General features: G+C 47.9%; 1 protein-coding gene across 1 annotated transcript in view; it reads right to left on the bottom strand.

The window, feature by feature from the left end:
* The window catches only part of LOC118086739 (IgGFc-binding protein-like), a 70,170-nt gene that overhangs the window by 10,513 nt on the left and 46,241 nt on the right, over positions 1–13,416 (bottom strand). Inside the window, exons 25-33 of the mRNA XM_035118732.3 lie at positions 12,508–12,794; positions 10,569–10,834; positions 8,623–9,221; positions 7,290–7,854; positions 5,746–6,347; positions 4,175–4,697; positions 3,269–3,468; positions 1,031–1,423; positions 146–432 (exon numbers count right to left, since the gene is read on the bottom strand). Of these exons, the coding sequence (XP_034974623.3) occupies positions 146–432; positions 1,031–1,423; positions 3,269–3,468; positions 4,175–4,697; positions 5,746–6,347; positions 7,290–7,854; positions 8,623–9,221; positions 10,569–10,834; positions 12,508–12,794 (3,722 nt within the window). The remainder of the gene's footprint in view (positions 1–145; positions 433–1,030; positions 1,424–3,268; positions 3,469–4,174; positions 4,698–5,745; positions 6,348–7,289; positions 7,855–8,622; positions 9,222–10,568; positions 10,835–12,507; positions 12,795–13,416) is intronic.

A 13,416-nucleotide genomic window follows, 5' to 3' on the forward strand; every position in this document is an offset into this window, starting at 1 on the left:
AGAGAGGAAATGGATGGGAAGAGATATTCTTTACATTGCTCCACTCGCACCAAGGCATCAGCGTTCATCGGACTGTAAAGATGATGCCAGGAAAGACCAACAAAGCTTTATAAGTGTTAAACGCTGCAATGTCAGCCCCTCTTACCCTGCTGGGCTTGTAACTGTTTTCCAGGCATTCCCAAACTGCGAGTCATTCTGGGCTCTGTTTCCATCAGGCAGGACTTTATCGTCCCTACGGATGCCATTGAAATTCCCACACATTCCACAGAGTTTCCCCTGGTATTCTGGTCCCACATGGATAAAGAGTGTGTGGCGGCTGTTGTATTGGATCTCCACACCGGCTACTGTTTTTATTGTCACCATGTTTTTGACCTTGGAAATAGCACCCAGAACTCCCAGGCTGTGGGGTAGTTGCACTCTTTCCTGGTTGACCTGTGATTGGGGCAGTAAGCATATCAGATGTGGTTTGTGGCCATCTGTGATCATTTCACAACAGAGTACAGATTTTTGTCATCCAGTGAATTGTTTTCCAGGACCTCATTATAATTGTGATTGACTAAAGCAAGCTTCTTTCCCAGCTTTCCATCTGATAAATGCCTAAGGTAGCTGACAACAGAAGTGTAGCTAAAAAAGAAAATTAACCCGTAACTATTTGAATTTCTTAATTTTTTTTAAAAAAACCTACACAAAATGCAATTGCAAGGGCAATTAAAGCAAAATTCAAGAGGGGCACTTAATAAAATACCAAATCTGACTAAGCAGATAAATAAAATGGTGCCAGCATAAAGTAGCCTTAAGGAGGTGGTGGAAAACCAACAAGGAAAGGGTGAGATGGTCAGGAATTGCCACCTAAGTAATTCTGTTAACATTGTGCAATTGCTGTTCCCGATACCAAACTCAGACATCATTTTTATTGCATTTTCTTAAGCAGTTTTGAGAGCCTCTTGAGGATATAAAGCAGGATAAAAAGCATTACAAAAACCCCAACCCACAAATAACTATGTACCATATCCAGAAATCTTCCACATACCTCTGCTGTTTGGCCACTCCCTAGGATTATATGAAAGCTCAGCATTTCACTCTTCAGCCAGACTTCCACTCGGCTCACAAAAGACACCCGGGGGTTTGCCTGGTGCCTGTTCTCTGCAACGACCCGGTAGAAGAAGGGAGGGGAGGGGTGGCAAGTCCTGGAGATCTCATAAGCACAAGTGCCCTGGAAATGCGCCACAGCCCCATCAAAGGTGAAGTAGTGAGGGTCCCCAGTGACTGTGCAGGTTCCCCACTGTGTATGGCAACCCAGCTTCCCATCCTTTGCAGCACACTTCTGGCCGAGGTTACAGCTGGCTGGGACACAGCGGAAGTCGGAAGGGCCATCACAGATGCACCTCTCACGGCAACCAGGGAGCCAGACCCGCTCCCCAATCTGCAAGAATAAAGGGAGGTTGTGAGCTAAAAGACTTGCTACACAGCTTGAAGTGACTGGATGCACACACAGAAATAAAACCCCAACCCTGATTCCTTTTAGAATAAACACTGTCTGGACACTTTTGTTTGATTCAAAACTTTACTTGCAGAACTTTCTTCAAAACAGAACAAAAACATCAAAGTCGTTTTGTACAATACAGTACCTTGATATTCAAATGCCTTGGTTCCCAAACTCCAAAAACCCAGAAGTAAGTGTTCCAGTTTTCGAACGTTTTTTGGAAGCCGAACGTCCAATGCGGCTGTCAGCTATTGTTTCCGGAGCACCAGTACCATTCAGAAGCTGCGCCTTCGTTTTTGAACATTTCAAAAGTCAAACGGACTTCTGGAATGGATTAGGTTCAGCGCTTCAGCGCTTTTGTTTTTGCTATTTATTTTGTGTTTTTATTCTTGAGGCTTTTTTGGTTAATTTGTTTTTGTGACTGTGGGGAACCCAGATCAGCTACTGATTGATTGATTGATTGTGTGATTGTGGAAATGAATAAAAGCTCCCCATCCAAACAATGACCATCATCAGTGCAGGTGAGAAAAAAAATTAATTGTAATTTTTATCATCTACAATACTGTCTTATTTATTTTATAGTACAGTACATTGCTTGTTTTACGGATTAATGCATTTTGCATTACTTTCTATGGGAAAGCGTGCCTTGGTTTCGGAACGGACTTCCGGAACGGACTAAGTGGATTAATCCGTTCCAGACTTTTAAAAACAACCCTAAAACAGCAATTTAACATGAATTTTAGTATCTAATGAGACCATTGATCCATAAAATGAAAGCAATAATCAATGTACTGTACTATAAAATAAACAGACATAGAAGCAGAGGTTCTCTTTCCTAAAGCCTCCATCTTGCCCAGGGCCGTCTTAAGCATATCTGGCGCCCTGGCACCGTGGTGGGACGGATCCCTCCGGGACCCCCCCCCCCCCGTTTCCCAGTGCGTCGGGCGGGCTCAGTGTGCAGCGTGGCTGCCGCAGGCACTGCTGTGTGGTGGGCAGGCGGGTGGGCTCAGCGCGCTGCGCAGCGGGCGGGCACAGCTGCGTGGCAGATGGGTGGGCAGGCGCAGCTGCGCGGCACTCCCCTGGCAGCCCGGCGCCCTGGCGCCCTGCACCACCCAGCCTGGCCGTAGGGCCGGCCCTGATCTTGCCTGGAGCTGTTTTCTCTCCCTTCAGGAAACTCTTTCACACATCTCTATTTCCACTAAGCCTGAGAACATAGGACTAGAGCCACCACCCTTCCAAGATGGCAAATTTGCATTTCAGTAGCCTCCCATGTTATCTAAAGTTAAACTCTTCCATGATAGCTAGCAGAGAACAACAACAGTTAATTAATTATCAACCCATCAAGGAGCCCAGAGAACTTAGTACACTCCAGTGGAATTTCCCCATGTTAAAACTTTTCAGCAACATACACAGGCATCCTCAATTTCAGTGTCAATTAAACAATTGTACTTAACAACATATGGCCACGGTCAAGCTGTGTCTACTCGGTGAAGAGCCTGCTCCATGGTTGAGGGGGCACTCAGCAGAATGCCCTCTGGTGGGCTTCCTTATTTATGCTGGTGTCCTCCCAGTGGGCTAATGAAGCACCAGTTCTCCTCCAATCAGTGCCAGGCAACTGCCATTTTAATTTACTACAATATCCCAGATATAAGCATCACTCCAGAGCACTGTAGGTAAATGGGAGCCATTTGAGGGTGGTGGATTAAGGGCAGCAGGAAGAGAAAAAGCCCGTTGTGGCTACATCATGGCTACATACATTGGAAAGGTGGGACGTGGGACCCTCACCTTATAATGCAGCCCTTTTTGCACACAGCCACACTGCTCTTCTGGGATGCAGCTGTCTCCGCTGTGCAGGTACCCTCTGTCACAGAAACACCCTTCAATGCACATAGGAAGGCAGTGGGGCTGAATCCAAGCACTGAAGCAGACGTCCTGGCAGGGAGGCCCACAGAGCTCGTAGTGGCTATTGGCAGGGCAGTCAAAGCCTGCTCAGGATAGAAGAGACATGGAGTGAGAAGCCCAGTGCCGTTAAGGGAAGGGAAGGTCCAAAGCACAGGTGGAAACCTCAGGCACAAGGGCAAAATTCAGCCTTTTAGGTCTCTCTCTCTCTCTCTCTCTCTCTCTCTCTCTCTCTCTCTCTCTCTCTCTCTCTCTCTCTCTCTCTCCCTCTCCCCCCTGGAACTCTCTCCAGGCCTCACCCCTCACCAGCCCTGTTGTGCACCCTCTCCTTGAGTGTTCTTGCCTGGCTGCAATGTGTCTTTGAACTTTTATAGAACCATAAAATCTTAGAGTTGGAAGGGACCCAAGGGTCATCTAGTCCAACCCCCTGCAATGCAGAAATCTCAGCTAAAGCATCATCATGCTTTCATAACACCTTGTGCTTGTTTGGATGGAGGGCAGAAAAAAGAGGTGGTGTTTATCCATATGATGAAGATCACAGGCCCCAGACCAGGGGCTTATTGGCCTGTTTGATATTCTTGCCATGGTCGAGAGCAAATAAAGTGCAGGGGTAAGTTTAGATATTATTGATTGTTTTTCAGTCTTTCTGCAGAGCACCTGCATCACTCTTGTAGAACACCAGTTTACAATTTGAGAACTCTTGGTTTTAAGTCTAATTTGTTACAGGAAAGATATACATCACATAAGCTATGCTGCGGTCCAAACTGTGAGGCAACAGTGGTTCCGGCTTACCACAGAAAGTCTCTGTCCTCCAAGGTGAGATGGTAACATTGGCTCTCTGGCAAGCCATTACGTATGTCTGAATGGACCGGCACAAGGTGTTGTTGTCCCCGACAGAGAGATGAAAGTAAAAGATGCAATCAGTCAGATAAGGCTCTGGATCAACTTGGGAGTGGCAAGAGGCAAATGGCCCATCTGGATTCCGGATGATCCAGCACATAGATTTTGACCGGATGAGATCAAACATGGGGTTAGAGGCACGAGATCCATTGATGCTACCCAAATGCAACGTGCTTTTTGTTGCGGAGCCATTTTTCAACGGGAAATCATCACCAACGGCTCCATTAAAGTTCCCACACAGCCCACAGGTCTGGCCTCGGTATTGAGGGGGAAGTGTGACAAGGAGACCGTGGGCCAGGTCATAGGTCACCATTAGCCCAAAGTCTGCTTTTAAAGTTGTGTAAAAGCCATGCTGATAAATGGCAGTTCCAAGGGCCTGGATTTGCACCGGGAGGTTTAAAGCCACGCCACCAATCTGTATGAAAGGAAATAACAAAAGCAGGTTAGTCCTGCCAACAGAAACCTCAATGGCCAAACTACGCAGAGTGAAGATGGGCCAGGGATTCCCAGTTACCACATCTTTGCTGCAAAGTGGCCACAGAGAAGGGATTTTGCAGCAGAGATACATCCAATGTGGGAATGTGCTTAACCCTTTCCTCACCACCTTTCTACTGTGGCTGCAACCATGCCCCTTGAAACAAGCCACGGCCCTCCTCTGGGCATCTTGGAGCGGAAGAACAAGGGTTGGGGTTCACAGTGGCAAAGAAGCTGAGCAACAAATGGTTTGAATCTCACCTCTGTCACAAACTCATGAGGGAAGCCACTCTCTCTCTCTCTCAGCTTCAGCCATCCCATCTTCCGTAATTAAGACTAGCTAACCGCTGCCCTAATCCAGGCCTAATCTGTCTCCCTCCCCATAGACATTTGTCTCTCCCCACCCCAATTTTGATGGTGGTAGCAAAAAAAGGAAGGGACACTTAGGGAAGACATGGTCTGGGGGTGGGAGGTTCCTAAATCTCTCTGCCCAGCTCAGCCCAGCATCCTAATGAGGACACAAACCATTCCATCCTTGGTCATCAGATTGATCATTTGAGAAGCCTGGAGGGGCCAATCACATCCCCCCCTCCTCTTCTTCCTCCCTCTCTTATAAGAACACTGCCCACTGATAAGGGGAGGCGGTGAGCAGTTTGTGTGCCCAGCATGTCTGTATATTGTGCATATGTCTAGTGTTGTCAAAAGTTGCTGGTCTCCCTGTCGTGCTGATGGAGTGGTCCTCCCATGTCCTTTCTGATTCCTCCTCTGCTACAACCTGATGCCAAGGCTGCAGCCCTATGACAGCCGAAAGGGCCGGGGAAGGAGCCTGGTTTCTCAGCAGAGTTGGTGGTGGACCGTCATCTCTTCTCTCCCCTCCTTCGCACCCTGACTTTTCTGCTCTGCCGAGTCTGGGGATGAGTTTAGGCAGAAGCTCAACACGGGCCCATGCCTTTCTTGTTTAACCTCCAACATGGCTCCTACGTTCTTACCTTGACAGTGCCCTGGCGTTCTCTCTGCAGAGAGATCTGTGTATTATTCACTAGCACGAGCACTTCTGATATCACGGGTAAAGGATTTCCAGCCACATTCTCGCTCTTCACCTCAACTCTAAAAGATGGCAAGGACTCCGGTGCCCCACACAGTTCAACCACGACAGTCGTGGAGGCACCATGGAAACCATAATGCCGCCCATCAAAGGTGATGTAGCTAAGAAACCTGGAAACCCAACAGGTACCGTCTGACAATGGGTGACACCCGTACACCCCATTCTGGCTCCCGCAAAACTGCCCGGGGCCGCACAAGGACCCTGCGCCACCGACGGCATGGACCGATTCGTCACACTGGTATAGCTTATTGCAATTCTCTCCTTCCTTGAAGAATGTTTCCCCTTTTAGGTAGTATCGGCCCTTGTAGCTGCAGCCGCACTGCTCCTGAAGCACGCAGGTGGTGCCACTCAGCACTGAGCCAGGTTCACACAGGCATTCTTCTAAACAGACAGGTGAGACACTCCTGGGCACAGGTGGTTGTGAGCAAGAAGCAGGGGTAGCAGTTCCACAGAGTACGTAATTGCTATTTGATGGGCAGGTCAGCTCTGAAAGACACATCACAGTGCAACACTTCCAGCAATGTTAAAGAAAGATATATAGGAACATATGAAGCTGCGTTCATAGAATCATAGAATCATAGAGTTGGAAGAGACCACAAGGGCCATCCAATCCAACCCCCTGCCAAGCAGGAAACGCTATCAAAGCATTCTTGACATATGGCTGTCAAGCTTCTGCTTAAAGACCTCCAAAGAACCAGACTCCACCACACTCCTTGGTAGCAAATTCCACTGCCGGACAGCTCTTACTGTCAGGAAGTTCTTTCTAATGTTTAGGTGGAATCTTCTTTCTTGTAGTTTGAATCCATTGCTCCGTGTCCGCTTCTCTGGAGCAGCAGAAAACAACCTTTCTCCCTCCTCTATATGACATCCTTTTATATATTTGAACATGGCTACCATATCACCCATTAACCTTCTCTTCTCCAGACTAAACATACCCAACTCCCTAAGCCGTTCCTCATAAGGCATCGTTTCCATGCCTTTGACCATTTTGGTTGCCCTCTTCTGGACACGTTCCAGCTTGTCTGTATCCTTCTTGAACTGTGGTGTCCAGAACTGGACACAGTACTCCAGGTGAGGTCTGACCAGAGCAGAATACAGTGGTACTATTACTTCCCTTGATCTAGATGCTATATTGAGTCAGACCAATGGTCCATCTAATCTCAGTATTATCGACACCGAATGGCAGCAGCAGGATTTTCAGACAGGGGATGCTCTCAGTCCTACCGTGAGATGCTGGAGATTGAATCTGGGACCTTCTGCATGCAAAGCAGATGTTCTGTCACTGAGCTATGGCCCTTCCCCAATTAGGGAATACTCTCCATAAAGGAGAGATGGGGAACATAAGAAAAAATGGGAGGAAACTTCCATTTCAGCTGTTGACGACACAACAAGACACATTCAAATTCTATTTTTTGGAGCCTCACTTACCACAGCCTACAGTCTTCCTCCATGGCTGAATGGTGATGCCATGGGCCTGGCACTGCCAAGCATAACTCTGAAGGGCCAGGCACAGGGTCTTATGGCTGCCCTGAGTGGCACACAGGTCTTTCACACAGGTCTCCATGTGCATTTGAGGATCTGCAAGGTTGTGGCATTCTTTAAAGGGTCCGTCTTGATCGCTAATCATTCCACAGTGGCCTTGAGATCTGAACTGGGCTGCCTCGGTTTCGCTGCATGAGGACGGGACCCCAACCACTGTGCAGTGGAAAGGGGAGTTGGCATCCTTCCAGCTGTCCCCAAAAGCGAGAGCATCCTGAGCCAAGGAGCCATTGGGGGTCCTGAAGTCATCGTGGTGGTTTCCATTGAAATCTCCACCAAGGCCGCAGAGGAACTTGGAATAGGTTTCGGGAACAGAAACGGACACATAGTAAGACCAGTCGTAGGAAATGGAGAGGCCAAAATCAGTCTGGATGATGACGGATGAGCCCCTGAAGTAGGCGTTGATCTTCCCTGATGCAAGAGTGAGGGGCAGGTTTGCCAGGAGGCCATTTACCTAGGACAAAAGGGTGGTGCCAGAAACCTTTAGGAATTACTGAGACCCTCGTGCCAACCACAATTACCCCCATGCTGACTGGTGTGATTTTTAATATACTGAAATCATTGCTCATTTTAGTTTACCATTTTCATATTCATTCCTTAAGCTGCCATTCTACAAGAATGGGCAACCTTTTGGATATTGCCGGGCTTCCTATTCTGATCCGCTTTATTGCTGCATGGAGGGGCATTCCTGAGCCGTAGTGCAATGAAAGAAAAAGACAGCCCGCCCACCCTCTCCCCTGAACATTTATGGTATGAAAAGCGACAGGATTGCAGCAGGCCATTACAGGACATGCACCAATGGAAAAGCAACATACATGACTACTTCTGTTACTTCCAGTTTTGACCTATGCATGACAACTAAGGCTGCAATCTTTTAACGCACTTGCCAGGAATGTGATGGGACTTACTGCTACCGGTAAGTAAGCATGCTTAGCATTCTGCTGCATGTTTGTTGACGAGCAACTCCTTTAATTCTGACCTCCTCTCCATCCCCTCTTGGGACAGGAAGACACCTGAACCGCTTGCTAAATTTAGATGGCGATGATTCCTCAAACATCCCGCAGACTTACGAAAATGGCTGTATAGGCAGAGTGTATTTGTGTACGAACGTGCCAAGCTAGCGACTCTTTGGGGATTCCAGGTTCTCTACTAATCAGTTCTGCAGTGTTCTCTGGGTGTGTGTGTGTGAAGTTCTTCCAAGCTTGCAAAGAGTTCTCCTTACCTGCACTTTGCCCTCTTGCCCTCCTGCTACAGCAATGTGTTCCCCATAGACATCCAGCTCTATCCGTCTCGTCCAAGATGTTGCGATGGAGCCCATGTGTTCATTGGTCACATGGATGGTGAAAGCAGGAAGCTGGCTGGGAGGGCCGCAGTACCTAGTGAGTGTGTACCTGCAGACGCCTCGATAATCAAATGCAACTCCGTCAAACGTGATATAGCGGAGGTAACCGAATGCCCACATGGTGCCATATTTCACAGGGTGACAGCCCCGGATGCTGTCTATGGTTCTGCATCTCTCTAGAGGCCCACAGGTGTGGTCCCAACATTCCATGGGATGGCCGGGCTGCTTGCAGGAGCATTTCCTGCTGCAGGTGTCTGTCAGAATCACCTCTTCGCCCACCTGATAGCTGTGGCCATTCAGCCTGCAGCCACACTGTTCCAAGGGCACGCAGACTCCGGACTTCAAAACATGGCCTTCTCTGCAGAAACAACCTGCCACACACGGCTTGGGGCACCGGGCAGAAGCATTGAGGTTGGTGCAACTGGCAGGGCAGGCTGTGCCACAGAAATCATAGTAAGCATTGGCTGGGCAGGCAGTTTCTAGGGTAAAAGAAAACCAATTATCCCAAAAGAAGAGGACATGACTGCCCTCAAACAAAGAGTCAACCACAATGTTATTTTGCAACCCTGGTTGCAATTTTAAGACAAAATAGATGCAAGGGACCTGTGATTTGGACTTTCCTTCCTCCCCAAACATTTAAAGGCAGCCACAGAAGGCTTTGTAAATAAACACTCATCCATGCTTATTTAAGCTGTTTTCCCTGCAAAAACCTGCTCTTCACAACTGAATCAGAGCAAACGACTATCCGCGGAAAACCCGAATTGCCATTTGCTCTGATTCAGCATTAAAGATGTTTTCTGGGGAAAGCAGCAAGGCAAAACAAAAACACTCTGACCCAGACCAGGAAAACACACATCTGTGCCTAGAAAGCACGGGGCAAAACGTAAGTGTGTAGGAGCCCTAATTTCAACTGATTTAATCTGGATCCACCCCCCCCCCTTTTTAATGATATTTTTTTCTGCAAAAAGAATAAGAAAGAGGGAAAATAAGTAATTCAAGCCCCTCCTCCCCCTGCTGTGGGAACAGAACCTTGACCCTAGGGCAGTTCTATTTTGTGTGTGTGTGTGGGGGGGGGTAATTAGTGAATTATTTGTCCCTTATCCCCTAGGTGAAATACCCCCCCCCCCTAAATGTTAGTTCTACAGAGCAAAGCCTTTGAAATTAATGAACATGACTAATGCCCATTAAAGTATGTGCATTTACTCTGGATATTGTCCTAAACATTTAACTAAAGATAGCAGGAAGCTTTGCTGAATAGAAATTACTTGTGAGAGTAAATATTGTGTAGGAAGATCTTGTCTATTAGAAAGGGCATTTCTTCATAATACAGCACTGAGGACACAAACCTCTTCAGGCAAATAGGCATACTTAAGAGTTTTGAGTAAGTGCTTTGGGCACCAATCACAAAATGGCTGCCACGGGGATGTGGCACAAAAAAAGGGGCTGCTGTAGGGGTGTGGTGTAACACAAATGCTGTAACCTTTCCTCATAGGGGAGAAAAAGAGACGGGGAGAGATGGAGGGACTGTGTGTGAGAGAGAGGGAGAGGGAGAGAGAGAGAGAGGGAGAGAGAGGGAGAGCGAGAGCGAGAGAGCGCTATGCAAGCCTGCAGTGCTGCAAACTCCACCTCTCATTTTTGGCTTTTGCCAAAAATGGCTCTCCCCCTGCCTCCAAGTGCTGGCATGCAGCCCCATACAGATTACCCCTGTCGGAATGTGGCTCACAACAGAAAAGCTCCCCTGAACTAAAGACATAGAAATGAATGTGTGCACATTTGCACATTATAAGTGGTGATGTCATAGATAGCTCAAGAGGAACCATGCTCACCACACTTAAGTTCTTTCCTCCAGTTTGGCACCGTCACTCCCAGCGTCTCACACATCTCTTCATAAGCTTCTATGGCTCCACAGAGCATGGAATTGCCTGGTCCGAACCGGCAGAGGTCATAGATGCAGGATTCATAATAAGAAGTTGGGTCCTCATGCCAGTGACACTCTGAGAAAGGCCCAGAGCGATCTCTTAGAATCCCACACATTTGCTCAAACTCTTGCTGCTTTATGCAAGGCTCAAACCCTCCGGTGTCGTTTCTGCACCTGAAAGTGTGAGTAGCGGTTAACTGGAAATACTGTGCATTCAGAAATTCTGTACAAAACTCCATAGATCAACCCAAACAGGCAAGATTTAAGCCACGTTCAAGATTGGGCTCTGGTGAATCTCCAGAGGAGTCTCCACAATTCCAAAACTTCCAAGCAGGACAACAGCTCCTTTCCCATATCCAGTAATGCCCAATCCTCCTCAAGTATCTATTTTTGGCTAGGAAAAGAAGAGATTGACAGCCATCACTTATACTAATAGCAAGTGGTAGTAAAGAATTATATAAAGGTAAAGGGACCCCTGTTAGGTCCAGTCGCAGACGACTCTGGGGTTGCGGTGCTCATCTTCGCTTTACTGGCCGAGGGAGCCGGCGTACAGCTTCCGGGTCATGTGGCCAGCATGACTAAGCCACTTCTGGTGAACCAGAGCAGCACACGGAAATGCTGTTTACCTTCCCACTGGCACTGGAGCAGTACTTATTTATCTACTTGTACCTTTCTTTCTTTTTTGGCGTGCTTTCAAACTGCTAGGTTGGCAGGAGCAGGGACCGACCAACAGGAGCTCACCCCGTTGCGGGGATTCGAACCGCCGACCTTCTGATCGGCAAGCCCTAGGCTCTGTGGTTTAACCCACAATGCCACCCACGTCCCATTATGAATTATATAGCTGTAGCCAAAATGCAATGACCAAAAAAGGAGACACCAGCATACTTAGTGGAACCTCAAGATTTACAGTAGTAGAAAAATTCTGAAGGCAGGCAATCCAATGAGGACTAAGCATGTTCAGGGACCACTTAATGCCTGTTGTGTGAGGAATGGAAAGGGGAATGGAGTATCCAATAAAGGGCATGACTGACTGGCACGCTGAACAAGAGCACTCCACTCTGAAAGGTTCCGTTGCAAGTCCCCATTGTGAACACTAATTCTGAAAAGGTGTGGACCATTCTCCCTGAAACCAATCAAAGAATGCTGTTTCTCAGCAGAGATCTTAGGGCACACACAGACGCACATAAATTTAGTGGTCGGGCTGCTATGGAAACACATCCATCATATTTATAAAAAAGATGCCAAGTGCAAGGGAAAGCGCTTATTTCTGTTTTGTAGCAGATTTGCTTAGAGCTGATTGACTGGCCCATTTATCAGTCATGAAGCCATATCCACACCCTCCATGAAATAGTGTTGTTGTTTTTTAAGTGAACAAGCAACAGAGCAGTATATATATATATATAATTTAAAAGCCAGACATTTTAAGGAGATAAGCAAGTGAACACTTACGACCAGCCCAAGACTAATTGCTGCCCGAGGCAAAGGATAATATGACACCTGATCCATGTAGAGAAACTGACCAGGCTTAGGAAGCACAGAGAGGCCACGTGTCACACAGATGAGTCCTCCAACATTTCCCCATCACTTCCCACCCACCAACATCTGCTGCCTAATGGAAGGATCAGAGGACCAGTGGCGAGGAGGAAAACAAAGCAGACAGTCAGGCTGGAAAATGGGGGCAGGGAGGGATAACAGTCTGCATTTGATTCAGATGCATGAGGAGCAAAGGCAGTTGGAGAGCATGTCTTGCAGCAAAGAAAGCCCTCACCAGCTCCTGTTTCCATGCACGTGTGAATGCACCAGCACCACCATAAATGGCGAAGGAAAGATGAAGGGTATAAACCTACTCTGAGGGGCTTCTGTCCGACATCCAAGCGTTGCCGAACTCTGCATCATTCTTGGCTTTCTGGCCATCAGGCAAAACCTTATCATCCCTGCGGATGCTGTTGAAGTTCCCACACATCCCGCGCAGCTTTCCCCAGTATTCTGGGCCTACACGGACAAACAAAGCATGGCGGCCATTGTACTGGATCTCCAGGTTGGGGGGCGCTCTCAAAGTCACCACGTTCCTCCTTTGCGTGATGTTGGCCAACTGCTTCAGCTCTGTTGGCAAGGGGGTCCGCCTCCCATCAACCTGAAAAGGGCACGGAAGTCCAAATGGGAACCAAGAAATAACTGTAGTGTCCAGAGGGGGAATTGTGGGTTACAACATCACAAAGCAAGGCCCAAGGAGGATGCCTCTCCCGTGGTGGGACACACATGCCAGGCTGTTGAAACAGCCACTGCTTACAATTGCTGGCACTGCTTCTTCCTAGACTTCTCCACCACCACCTCCACTCTGAGATCTGGGTGGGAAACGTAAGTGGGCAAAGTTTCCATCTTATCACCACCACAACGGTCCTCAGCAGCTATCAGGATTTGAAGGCAAATTCAGGTTCAAAAAGATCTAAAGAAAATGGGCCCTGGGAATTAACCCTCCACATATTTGAAGAGTATTATCACGTCCCTTTTCAGATTTCTCCTCTCTAGGCTAAGATGTGGGGTGTAACATAAGCAGTCAAGTACAACACTTCCTGTTTGCCCAGAGTGGACACACAGGGGGCCGTTACTCCAGTTCCAGGAGGACTTCCTGTCACACCTGGTCTGGAGCATCCTCCATCTGCATGTGACCAGGTGGGTGGGTGTGACCCTGTGAGACCCCTGTAAAAGGGCCATCACACAGCCATCTTCCCTTTACTCTTTTGCTGCTTTCTTCT

Source organism: Zootoca vivipara, chromosome 6 (genome assembly GCF_965207765.1).
Source record: "Zootoca vivipara chromosome 6, rZooViv2.hap1.1, whole genome shotgun sequence".
Taxonomy (NCBI): Eukaryota; Metazoa; Chordata; class Lepidosauria; order Squamata; family Lacertidae; genus Zootoca; species Zootoca vivipara.